This window comes from Pipistrellus kuhlii, unplaced genomic scaffold (genome assembly GCF_014108245.1).
Source record: "Pipistrellus kuhlii isolate mPipKuh1 unplaced genomic scaffold, mPipKuh1.p scaffold_m20_p_3, whole genome shotgun sequence".
In the NCBI taxonomy this organism is placed as follows: Eukaryota; Metazoa; Chordata; class Mammalia; order Chiroptera; family Vespertilionidae; genus Pipistrellus; species Pipistrellus kuhlii.
In genome coordinates, this window is record NW_023425529.1 from 70,935,444 (window position 1) to 70,949,201 (window position 13,758).

At 38.4% G+C, this 13,758-nt stretch overlaps 1 protein-coding gene across 5 annotated transcripts in view; it reads right to left on the bottom strand.

Annotated features, from left to right (window-relative positions):
* The window catches only part of SLC6A15 (solute carrier family 6 member 15), a 54,226-nt gene that overhangs the window by 12,099 nt on the left and 28,369 nt on the right, over nt 1-13,758 (bottom strand). For all 5 annotated transcript variants that reach the window (XM_036457183.2, XM_045588307.1, XM_045588306.1 and 2 more), the window contains 4 exons: nt 11,452-11,562; nt 6,454-6,695; nt 6,141-6,333; nt 3,850-4,042 (listed from right to left, as the gene is read on the bottom strand). In XM_036457183.2, coding sequence (XP_036313076.1) covers nt 3,850-4,042; nt 6,141-6,333; nt 6,454-6,695; nt 11,452-11,562 — 739 coding nt within the window. The remainder of the gene's footprint in view (nt 1-3,849; nt 4,043-6,140; nt 6,334-6,453; nt 6,696-11,451; nt 11,563-13,758) is intronic.

Consider the following 13,758-nt stretch of genomic DNA (forward strand, 5'->3'; position numbering starts at 1 on the left):
GAAGAACAAAGTAGGTGGGACCTCAATACCAGATATCAAGCTGCATTACAAAGCTACTTTTCTCAAAACAGCATGGTACTGGCACAAGAACAGACATACAGATCAATGAAATAGAATAGAAAACCCAGAAATTGACCTAAACCACTATGCCCAATTAATATTTTACAAAGGAGGCATGAGCATACAACCGGAGTCAAGACAGTCTCTTCAAAAAATGGTGTTGGAAACTTGGACAGATACATGCAAAAAAATGAAACTAGACCACCAACTTTTACTATATACAAAAAATAAACTCAAAATGGATAAAAGACTTAAACATAAATTGAAAACAATAGAAATATCAGGTGAATCCACAGTCAGCAAAATCTCAGACATATGCCAAAGGAATTTCTTCACTGATACTGCTCCTAAGGCAATAGAAAATTAAGAGAAAATAAACAAATAGGACATCAAAATAAAAATCAAAAGAAACCATCAACAAAACAATAAGAAAGATCATTAAATGGGAGAATATATTTGCCAATGTTATCACCAATAGGGTTTATACTCCAACATTTAAAGAGTACTCATACAACTTAACAAAAGAAAGATAATCCAATCAAGAATTGGGCAACGAACCTAAATAGAAACTTTTTGTAAGAAGACAGAAGGAAGGCCAAGAAACATATAAAAACATGCTTAAAGTCACTAATTATCTGAGAGATGCAAATTAAAATGACAATGAGGTGCCATCTCAGACCTGTCAGAATGACTATAATCAACAAATCACCAAATTAACAAATGACAAGTGCTGGCAAGAATGCAGAGAAAAGGGAACCCTCATGTACTGTTGGTGGGAATGCAAACTGGTGCAACCACTGTAGAGAACAGTATGGAGTTTCCTCAAAACACTAAAAATGGAACTTCCATTTTACCCAGTAATCCCACTTCTAGGAATATATCCCAAGAAGCTAGAAACATCAATTAGAAAGGATATATGCACCCCTATGTTCATAGCAGCACAATTTAGCATAACTAAGATTTGGAAACAGCCTAGGTGCCCATTAGCAGATAAGTGGATTAAAAAACTGTGTTACTTCTACTCAATGGAATTCTATGCTGCACTAAAAAAGAAGGAATTCCTACCATTTGCAACAACATGGATATAGAACTGGAGAGCATTATGCTAAGTGAAATAAGCCAGTTAGAAAAAGATAAATATCACATGATATCACTCATCTATGGGAAATAATGAACATAAACTGATGAACAAAAATAGATCCAGAGACAGGGAAGCATCAATCAGACTGTCAAACTTCAGAGGGAAGTTAGGGGAGTGAGGCGATATGGGAGACAGATCAACCAAAGGACTTACATGCATGCATATAAGCCTAACCAGTGTACACAGACAACAGGGGGCTGAGGGCATGAGTTGGGGGAGATGGGTTGGGAAGGTAAAGGGGGATGAGGATAAATAAGTAATAACTCAATAAAAAAAAGCAAAACAAATAAATAAAATAAAATACCCAGTAAAAAAATAATAATAATAGATGACTGTGTTCTAGACTGTGTTCTAGTTGTTAACAGAGGTGAGCAAAAGCAAAAGAAGGCAAGAACACAGAAACCCCTGGGTTTGAAGATGGGGTTTCCTAACAATCTCAACAAGTATGGGTCATACATATTAAGCCGTCTCTGAAGCACTATGCTAGGGTTATGAGCTGCACCATACATAAGCAAATATATATATAAACATATGAGTAGAAAAGGAGAAATAACATGTAGTGTACTTGGAATCTATCATATAATGAAATGTTTAAATGCTTGTCACAGTATATTGTACTTTAAAGTCTCAGGATGGAAGTAGCAGAGCTTGAATATGACCCATAGTCTGTCTCCTAATTATACCACAGTATAAGGCAAACATGAAAAAATGTATCTAGGTGGTACAGGCAGAGTTTTGCTGGAGATGTGAGATGAAAAGATAATGGGAGTTGGCTTATTTAAATCGCACTGTTCTACTAGAGAAGACAAAAAACACATCTGGCAAAGTTGATGGAGGAATGCTTCATCAGGGTCAAATGTAACTTGAATATAAGTACGATCCCAAAGACAGGTAATGGGAGAAGAGAGTACATCTCCTGTGCTCTGCCCAAATAGGTCTCTCAGTAGGCAGTAGACACTACAGTGTGTGTTTTTCCCTCCACACTGTTGCTTTTTCCTGAATTTGCAAGCCCTCTTACTTCATAGGCTTTGGATATAGGCAAAGACCAGGAAAGCAGCAAAGATGGGTGTTATTTAGCCTGCACATCAGGAAGAATGTTGATAGCCTTAAATGAAATAGAAACTAAAGAAGTAGAGACTGCCTTTTGATAAAGATAAAGAAGTTTCTCATTATTTAAAGCTGAGTGGAGAATATTTAGTATAATATTTAAGGAACTGCTTAAATTGTTTTACACACACAGACACTCTTAGCAAAGCAGTAAGTGGTAAAGGTGTATATTTGAGACTTATTGACACATAAAAGACTTATTGACGCATATTTCAGAGCTAAACACAGAGCCTCAGGAAGCTTGTGCACCGCTGCACAGCATCCAAGATCACCTACATGTTTTTTATCCAACTTATGTTTGCATCACTTACTGACACTGTTCTTGCATGTTCATTTGGTTGGCTTCCTTACTGTTGGCTTTATCTCTACATGTGCTACCTCCTATGAGAAGACCTCTCCTCTTTCAAATTCAATTTCCATCTCTTTCGTTGTCAGTTCAAGCATATACTTAGATGACTTTTGTTTCTTCTTAATTTGTATAACATGTGAAGTCTCTATTATGCTATCTATAAGTATATTATATGGTACAAGTCTTTTAATTCATCCAGCTTGCTTTTAATTAACATTATTATTATTATTATTATTATTATTATTATTATTTTGGAGAAAGGGCTTGCCTATATCTTTGTTTCTCTGTTATAATTTCTCATATCTTTTATGTCCCTCAAATGCAGTACAAAATTGGTACTTTACTAAAGTGCTTGCTGATTGGCTTATTAACCAACATTGATACTGATAAGTTGTTTTATTTGTTTTCCTACCTAGAGCTATGAACTGCTAGTAGACCACAACTGCCATTTTACACTAGAAATTTAGATTTATCAATTTTGGCCACACACTTCTGGAAAAGGAATTTTGGTTCTGAGACTTGTTAGAGTTAACTATTTGACTTGTATAGAAATTAATACATGAACAAGTTATGAATTTATTCTAGTGCCAGTAATTCATGATGACATCACTATTAATAAAGAGCAATCCTATATAATAAAAAGCTAACATGCAAATCAACTGAACAAATTGTCTCTGTGATGCCCTCTGACCATTAGGGGGCAGACACTCAATGCAGAGCTTCCCTCTGTTGGTCAGTGCACTCCCACAGGGGGAGCTCCACTCAGCCAGCAGCCAGGCAGCACAGAGGTGGTGGAAGAAGCCTCTCCCACCTCTGTGGCAGTGCTAAGGATGTCTGACTGCTAGGGAGCAGGCCTAAGCTATCAGTTGGACATCTCCTATGAAGGTCAAGAGGGCACAGGCCAGGCTGAGGGAGACACCTACCCTCCCCAACCCTGGCCGCTGAGTGCACAAATTCAATGCATCGGGCCTCTAGAATAATAAGTAAACACTAAAAATATTTGCAATTATACATTAAATAATTATGTGATTATACAGTTTTATAAATATAATAACAAATAATAGTAATACATATTTACAAATAGACATTAACAAAACCCCAAACAACACATTCCTATTTCCACTTCTGATCTCTCACCAAGAGTAAAATGGCCTATATCAATCAATGGTAAGTCAAATACATAAAAACTCACCAGTAGCCAATTCTTTCCTCACTTTGTAACTGTCTACCACAGGCGTGATGATCCCTTCGATGACTCCAAACATGCTGCTGAGGCCTATATTTATTACCATGAGGAAGAACAACACTGACCAGAAGGGAGATAGAGGGAAATGATCCATTGCTTCTGTAAAGGCAATGAAAGCTAAACCAACTCCCTGGACCTCCTGTAAAATAGACAGAATAGCAAAATGAATACAGAGCAATTTTAAGTGATGGCTACAAACATCAGTTACAAAGACGAGGAACTCTAAATAATGCCTTGGTTGGGGGGGACTGGAAATAAATATGCAGAATCTTATTGTCTCCTAAGGAACTGTGCCTTTCAACTAACAAGTTGATTGTGTTACCTCATAAAGAAAACAAATAAATCATAATTTAAAAACTACAAAATACTTTTAAAGGGTAAGAGAGTAATTGTCTTTCCATACAGAATTCAAGGTTTTTATATTAATGACGAGAGGCCAGGTGCACAAACTCGTGCGTGTGTGGGGGTCCTTCTGCCTGGCCAGCGTTTGGGGCTGATTGAAGCCATCTTGCCTAGTCTCAATCAGTGCCAATGGGGCCCAGCCAGCCAAGGAGGGACACAGGAGCTGGCCAGCTGGGGAGGGACCACTGGGAGGCTCCAGGGCATGTCCAGCCTATCTTGCCCAGCCCTGATTGGCTGGATCCCAGCATAAAGCTAACCTATGAGTCAGAACATCTGCCTCCTGGTGATCAGTATGCATCATCGCGACTAGTCCAACAGTCTACAAAACAGTAGGCCAATTGGTCAGACACTTAGCATATCAGACTTTTATAAATATAGATGGCTTTCTCCATAATTTCCTGCAGGATTCTTTTAATGTTCAGATATATCCTGACGTGTATATCTGACTAACAAGCTCTGTAACAGTTCCACCCCCACCTCACCCCACCCCACCCCACCATGCCACTCCTTGGATGCCTGGCTCAAGGAAGATTGGAAGCAGGGTCCTAGCAGAAAATCACTAGGAGTGAAGAGGGGATGTGAAAAGGTAGATCAGACCCAGCCTGAGACTGTCAGCAGGGCACAGGGGACCAAGGACCACAGTAGCCCTCCTTCCCAAAGCTGCATGCTCTGTGAGAGGGCGGCATGGGATCAGGAAGTGACATAATCATGCCATAGGAGCCCTCAACCCAACAGCTGTGAGTGTCCTTCACTCTGCCGAACAAGGAGTATGTTTTTTTGTTTGTTTTTAAATGTTTCTTTATGTTGAAAGTATTACAAATGTCCCCCCCATTGACCCCTTCAAGCCCACCCACTCCCCTTACCCCCAGCCTTTTGTCTGTGTCCATGGGTTATGCATACATGCATACAAGGTCTTTGGTTCATTAGTTCCCACCCATCCACCTTCCCCTGCCTTCCCTTCCAGATTCTGCACTCTGTTCCATGCTTTTATGTCTCTGGATCCACTTTGTTCATCAGTTTATTTTGTTATTTAGATTCTACATATGAGCAAGATCATCCTGCATATGATTCTTTGTGTTTAAGTCTCAAGTATCTTAAATCAAGTGATGAATGGCAATTTCTCTATGACATTTTATTTTTGACAATCCAAAGATAATGTGACAAGCAATACAAAAATATGTATTAATGTTCACCTATTTTATATTTATTAAAATATATTACACTGGCTAAGAAAAAGAACTTCATCATAACTTGTTGAACACAATTATTAAAATGGCCAACAATCATTAATGTACCAAAATAATCATGCAATATGTGCTAATCATAATACAGTTTTTATATTAAATATTATACAAGGAAATGTATCTGATTTCATTTGATGTGATAAAAATCACTTAATTTATATTCATATTTTAAATTACTGTGGATTAATCAATGCTTTTCAAAGTAAAGGAAACCTTTAATGATTTAAGAAAGTTGTCCTCTGAAATAAAGATTGTGAATTTTGCCAAAACCGGTTTGGCTCAGTGGTAGAGCATCGGTCTGTGGACTGAAAGGTCCTAGTTCGATTCTGGTCAAGGGCATGTATGTTGGTTGTGGGCACATCCCCGGTTGGGGGTGTGCAGGAGGCAGCTGGTCGATGTTTCTCTCTCATCGACATTTCTGGCTCTCTATCTCTCTCCCTTCCTCTCTGTAAAAAAATCAATAAAATATATTTTTAAAAAAATGTGAATTTTAAAACTGTCATGGTCATTTTCCTAGCCAAAAATCTCTTCTGGAGAATAAATATTTTAACTGAATGATACCTATTTTATTGCTTAAACATAGGTACTAACTTTATTTAGCTCATCTTCAACATAACAGGATTGTAGATTAAGAGCAGGAAACTCCTCCCTTTTCGCCCTTTTAATGATGTCATAAACTTCGTGATAACCTTCTGCAGTAATAGCTGAGAAGTTGATGTGAGAGGGAATGATAGCCTGAGAAATGTTGCCCATTTTCAAAAATATGTCAATCATTTTAGTATTTCTGAAAAAGAGAACATGTTAATGAACACTTAAAAATGCTTTTCTTTTCTTTTTGGCGGGGAGGGGGTGTAATTTTTATATAATTGTGCATTTGAAAGCTAAAGATAATAAATATTCATACTCTCCAATGCATCTCTCATTTACAATGTTTGCTTTGAAGCCAAGAACTGCAAACACCACCAATGTGGCCAAGACAGAAGTAAAAAAATTGATTAAGGGCACCAGCATAGCATCAAACTGGCAGTTGTTGTCTTCCTTGTTGTAGCTTGAAAAGGCGATGACACCACCAAATCCCAGGCCGAGTGCTAAGCACACCTGAGTAGCAGCTTCCCTCCAGGCTTGGGGCGCCAGCATTTTCTTAAGCTGTTTAAAATGAAACATAGTAGAAAACAGCTTCAAAATAATATTTCAGAATAATCTACATGGAATTAGTTGTATTGGTTAAATATATCATCATAATATTTAAATCAGGGAGATAATATGTCCTTAATTAGACATAGTTTTTTCCATTTGAAAATGAAACAAGGAATATGAACAAGAAATACTGTAGACTATCAAGCTTACAGATGAAGATGGTACTTACATGGAGATTTTCTATCTACATGGAAAATTAAATTTAAAACAAAAGTATTTGTTTTAAATACTTTAAAACAAATCATCAAAGGACTATTTAAAAGAGAAGTGAACTATTTTCAATTACTTCCTATTTATGTCTTTGTTTTCTATCCAAAGCAAAATAAATCGATTATCAATAAAAGTTAAATAATTACTTAGCTAAAACCCTATTTTGTGTTTTCTGGTGGAAGTCTAATAGTCAAAGCAAATAATAATGATGAGTATGGTAGAGTTAAACTATTTATATTTTTCATATTCACATATGTATTAATTCATATATTATTTCTTTATTCAAATAGACTTCCCTGAAAGCCTTCTTTTCATAATTAGAGAAATGCACCTACAGGGGTAGGCAAAAGTAGGCTCACAGTTGTGAGTATGCAAAACTCAGTTTAATCTTGTGTCATTATATATTAACTAGAGGCCCGGTGCATGAAATTGGTGCACTGGGAGGGGGAGGAGTCCTTCAGCCTGACCTGAACCCTCTCCAATCCGGGAGCCCTGATGGCCTAGGCCCACTCCCCTTGGTTCTCTGCTCTGTGCTGGGCCTGGCTGCACTGCGCCCACTGCCCAGAGGCTCTCCATGGCCAGGGTGAGACACTTGCCTCATTGTGGGCTTGATCCTCAGTTGGGGGTGTGCAGGAGGCAGCTGACCGGGGATTCTCTCTCACTGGTGATGTTTTTGTCTCTCCCACTCCCTTCCTCTTAGAAATAAAAAAAAATACATTAAATTTTAAAAGAGAAAAATGAATAAAACAAAGCAAAAAACAGCCATTCTCTGGATCATTGTCCCAACCCCTTGAGATTCTGCTTCCTGGCAAGTGTGGACAGTTTGGCTCAAGTAAACTCATAAAAGTTGTCTACTGGTTTGAATGTTTTTACATGAACATGGCGTATACACCTGCTGGTTTCTGAGGGTGATGCAACAGAATCAGCCCATGAGGTCTGCTGTGAAACTGTAGAGGAGTCTGTTTTTGCAGTCAAAAGCCAGGTCACCCTTAGAAAGAGTGCAGAAAACCAGAAATGGGATTTTCAAAGAGAAAACAGACAGAAGTGAACAGAGGGATGCTCCAGTACACTTTTCCACCCAGATAGGCCAGTTCTCAAACATCCTCCCTCCCAGAAGTTGGTGAGCTGTGGCCTAAGGGTGGGGCATTTGAGAAGCCTGAGGTGAGGTCCCATGCTCTGATTTTCAATGAAGGAGAGCTCTGATTTTGAATGAGGAGAGCTCTCTGCATTTGAATGAAGCCTTGGAGTGAGATCCTTTGGAATGAATAGCCCTGATCTCCTCTTCCCTAGCTTACTCCCTACCCACCCCCTACTCCCAGAGCCCAGGATCTGTCTGCTCCCAGCTGCCTCCCCCAAACATTCCAGCACAGGTGGATCCGAGAGAGTGGGCACAGCTCCCCACAGCAGCACCCAGCTCCAGAGGGTGCCAGCGCCCTGCAGCCTGTGGTGCTGTGGTCCCAGGACAGTAACACCCAGCAATGGCAGATCCTCAGCCTCCCTTCAGACACAGGAGGAAAGACAATCTAAGCAACAAGCCTGATGGACACCCGGGAGGGATGTGGCCGAGCTTGCATGTAGAAGGCCACGCATGCGTGCTGCCCAGAGGCCATACGCGGCAGGGGTGGAAGGCTTGCCTTGTTGCAAGCATTGCACCAGGCCGCTCACACTGCCCACTCTCAAAGCTACCCCCCAGGACTTGGGGTCTGAGGGCACTGGGTGTAGCCATCTTTGAGATGAAGTGATGGTTAATTTGCATATTACCTTTTTATTAGATAGGACTATTGTATTATTCACTTGTCTTATTATTATTATTGCTATCATTTCAGATCCCTACTTATGATTTACTTTTTAAGTAAAATTGGCTGGTAAATTAAACCTACTTCTGCCCACACCTCATATCATATCTAAGACTCCCTCAGATCCAAAGATCTGAAGTTCTGAATCTGTGCTGAGCATGTATTTCAAGTAATTCTGCTTTACTTCTTAAATAATTATCAAACCTTTCAAATGGAACAATTAAAATTAGACATTTATGCCAAAGACCACAATAAATAGTTAAATTACAATAGATTTTAGCAACAGTAGTGTTTTTAACTGGCATTTTGCCTTTTTTTTTTTTTTTCAATTGGGATGAAACTGCATTTTGTGGGAGCAATCCAAATATAGGTAAGAACATGAGGTTCATAGACAGTTTCAGGTTCTGCCACTGAATAACCCAAATAATCTGAGTAGTGCCCCCTAGGGTAAATGGCCTGTCCTTACTATTGCTGCTTCCTCAACTGAATATGAGAGTAATAAGAAATACAACTTGCCACATTGCCTACCACATTCTCACTGCTCAACAACTGCTAACATATATAGACTACAGTGGCAGGCACATTGATGAGCACTTTATATATATTATCTGATTTAATATTTACAATAATCTATGAAATTGTTGCTGTTATTATCTACATGTTCAAAAGGTTAAGGAACCTGCCTAAGGTTGCACAGAAGTTCTGGGGTGGAACAGAAATGTGAACACACTCAGAGACGACAAAATCCATGGTTCTCTCAAATATTAGAATTTATTGCTCAATTAATTTTAGTTATTATTATTAAGATTTACGGATTTTTCATAACCGAATAATTACTATATTTATAATGTATGTATAATTAACTGAGGTATACATAATGTTTACTGACCATTGTTATCTTGCTATTGATAATTCTGTGTTGATCTATTAAAATGCTACAATCAACTGCCTATCTCCACTTCGCCCACTAGGTGGCAGAAAGCACTTATTTACTAAGGACATTATTCAGATTGCTATACTTCTAATTCAGGAACTAAATCTCCATTCACAGTTTAAAGAATATTTCATGTGTTTAGGTGCTTTTTCCTTATACAAGCAATGTAAATTAAAATTAATTAATACCTTCTTGTTCTTTTTATATCAACTATCACCCTTACAGTGAACTAACACAGAATCTTATCTACAGTCAATGAAAAGTGAGCTGAACAAAGAATTAACTGTATTTTAAGGTAATCCATAGACTTGCTTTAGAATGTTAATAATGCTGTAGACTTGAATATAGGGTCCATGTAAAAAGTTCCATAACTAAGTGTTTAAATTCCCAAATATCTATTTAAATCAAATATTTAGAATTATGTCTCAAGCAATTGCCAACTTAGAAAAAGTTGAAATGCCAGAAATTCATACCAAAGCTAGTTAGTTGTTTTAAACTTAGGACACTTTTCTTTTTTAATAGTATAAATAATTTTGGTCCCTAAGGTGTATCCCATTTGAAGGTGATTTGCATTATACTGTAGCTAAAACTGACGAATCTTAACTAGTTACTCAGTAAAGTGTCCCAACAATGATAATGTCAAACAGGACTTACGAACCACTCAAGAACACCAGAGACCAATGTCAATATTTTCGCTACTAGAGAATGAATACCAAGTTAGAACCAGATACCTAAAAATTACAGCCCCTTTTACACAGTATCAAAGCAGCTACAACACTGACAAATATTCTAGGGAAACTAGTATCTTCTGCCCAAATCTCACACCATGATCATTCTTCAAATAACTTCCAATTGCTGACCTAAATTTGAAATTGTATTTTAATAACTCAGTATCTGCCTTAAATAGTATTATCAAAGTAGTAGTGAGGTATAAGTTCATTTCAGTGACTAACCAAGTAAACATACGTCTCAAAACTTGATTTCCTTTTCTGTCAAATCAAAATAATGGGTCCACAAAGATTGCTGTGCATGTTCAATGTGCCCAGCATTGAGTTCAGGTCTAAGTTAAATGACAGAGCATAATGAGGTGCTGAGCCTTTTATGAAATCAAATGAGAATTTTCCTAAAATGTACATTTATTTACAAAAGTTACAGAACTTCTCAAACTCACCAGGTAAATATTATTTTAGAAAGTATAAAATCTCAAAACAATACAAGATTGATTTTCTCTGAGAAGGGATTTAACCTGGGTCCATGGATTGTGTATGTTTTGTCCACCTCCTGAGACACTAAGCAAATAAATATGTTTTCTGGTAAGAAGTTTCTATTATTGTTTTTTTTAAAGGGGTCTATGCCATAAAATGTTAAGAACCCACTGAAATAGGAGAAAAATAAAGATTGAAAAGTTCTAAAATTTACAAGTGTAAAAATTGGAAGTTAATCTAATATAAAAGAGAAATTATTAAAGTTTCAATAGTGACAGCCTTAATGTAGAACTAAAATGGTACATTTAAAATTGGAGCTAGATAGAGATAATTGAAAATAAAGCTCTGGTTTATCTAGGCTAGATAACATAACAGCTATACTTTGAAAGCCTAATGTGTGTGTGTGTGTGTGTGTGTGTGTGTGCGTGCGTGCGTGCGTGCGTGTGTGTGTGTGTGTGTGTATAAGAACAATTATCCTTGGAATCAAACTGTGGGAAAATTTTAACAACAAACATAATGCTTTCAAGATCATAAATCTTAAATACAAACAAAGTACATACCTGAGGGGTAAACATATGGCGGATGCCATAAAGTGAACCTTTTAGAAAGAGTGCTCTGAATAGGAAACATATAAGTACCACATATGGAGTCAGAGTAATAAAATACACAATCTGCAAAGAAAAAAGAAACAAAAATAAGTGAGACATATTCTTGTTTATAGTTCAGATTGTGCTCTGTTCTATACTTTGGCAGTTACTATTTTTATATGGTTAATAAATTGATTAATAATTTGTATAGCCATCTTAGAATGGCTGATTAGTCTTGATTTAATGACTTACAGGTCTTGTTTGAGATATACTAAGAAATAAGAAATTTCTACTCAGTCTCCTTTACAATGGTCTAGAGATATTGTGTAAGTTGAATAGAGTAGATTCCTTATAGTTTATACTAGAGGCCCAGTGCTCAAAATTTGTGCCCAGGGGATTTGTCCCTTAGCCTAGCTGGTACCCACTCCAATCTGAGACCCCCCGAAGGATGTCTGACTGCCTGTTTAGGCCCCATCTGGGATGGGGCCTAAACAGGCAGTCAGACATCCCTGTCATAATCCAGGTCTGCTGGTTCCCAACTGCTCACCTGCCTGCTTTTCTGATTACTCCTAACTGCTTCTGCCTGCCAGCCTGTTCACCCCCTAACCAATCTCCTGCCAGCCTGATTGCCCCTAACTGCCATTCCCTAAAGGCCTGGTCACACCTAACTGCCCCCCCCTGCAGGACTGGTCACCTCTAACTGCCTTCCCCTGAAGGTCAGGTCCCCCCATTTCTCCCTGTTGGAGGCCTCGGTCCCCACCCAACTGCCCTTCCCTGCAGGCCTGGTCACCCCCAACTTCCCTCCTCTGCTGGCCTGGTCACCCCTAACTGCCCTTCTCTGCAGGCCTGGTCACCCCCAACTTCCCTCCTTTGCTGGCCTGGTCACCCCTAACTGCCCTTCCCTGCAGGCTTGATCACTCCTAATTGCACTCCCTTGCAGGCCAGGTCCCTCCCAACTGCCCTCCCCTGCTGGCCATCTTGTGGTGGCCATCTAGTGTCCATCCACATGGGGGCAGTCATCTTGTTTGTTAGAGTGATAGTCAATTTGCATATTACTCTTTTATTAGATAGGAAAATAAACAATATTTAAGAAAAATAAATAGGCACTAATTCCCTTTAAAATTCCTACTTTATTGTTTTAGATTAAAAATAACATTTTTTTTTCCATTAACCAAACTTTCACTATGATTCTATCTAGCTTCTGGACTAGAGAATGATCCCTTTTAAATCTTCCAAGGAACTTAAACAAAAAACCATCTGCTTCAGACGTTTTGCTTTAAGTTAAGCAAATGTTTTTTACATAAAAATAATATCCTATCCAGACATTTACTTCACCCTTGATATCTCCAGGGGGAAGCCTAGTAGGTCTCTAAAATTTTTCAGATTCAGAAGGTAACTTCTCAATTTTCCCAAGACCCATCCTCACTCACTTCCATCTAAGTAAATGGCACCCCATCCATCCAATGGCTGAAGTTAAAGGTTCAGAAGTAGTCCTGCACTTTTTGTAATATTTTCCTAACTAGTTTCAGGTGTTTAACCAGAGATGACTTGGATTAGTTCATCCCCTGCTTAGCATATCCCCTAACCACTTTGAATACAGTTGAAATAAAATCACAGTTCTTCCCTTGGACCTACAAAGTCTTACACCAGAGCCCTCACTGCCTGCCCCACCACTCACTCCCCACTGAACTCTAGCCCCCAGGCCCTGTTACCTGTCCTAAGACCAAGCTCTTCAAGCTTGGGGCCAGAGCAGGGTTGCAGTCACTTCCTTTATATGCACAGGAGTTTTCTCCTTGTTATTTATGCCTCAACTTTATCTTTTCCAGGAAGTCTGCTCAGACCAATCTCAAACAGCTGTGTTTTTTTCCATCCAATATCCCTAACTGCCCTCCCCTACATCCCATTTACCATCTGTGACAATATCTTGTTTTGTTTATTTATAGCACTCAGCATTGTTGAAATTGTTTCATGTCTGCTTGTTAATTTCCAGTCTCTCTTACTTGATTATAAGCTCTGTGAGGTCAGGGGCCTTTTATCTCCTGTTAACTGTCATAACCCAAACACCTAATGTAATTGCTGGCACATAGAAGCTGTACAATATGTATCTGTGGAGGGAAAGAATGGAGGGGATGGTGGGAAGAATGGAGGAGAAACCTGGGTAGGGCAGGTAAGAAATATTGAATCCAATAATAACTATAGACAAATAACGTTCAAGTCAATATTGTAATTTGTACTTCTACAGTTCTACCCATTGTTATTTAATTGCATTTATTTTTTATT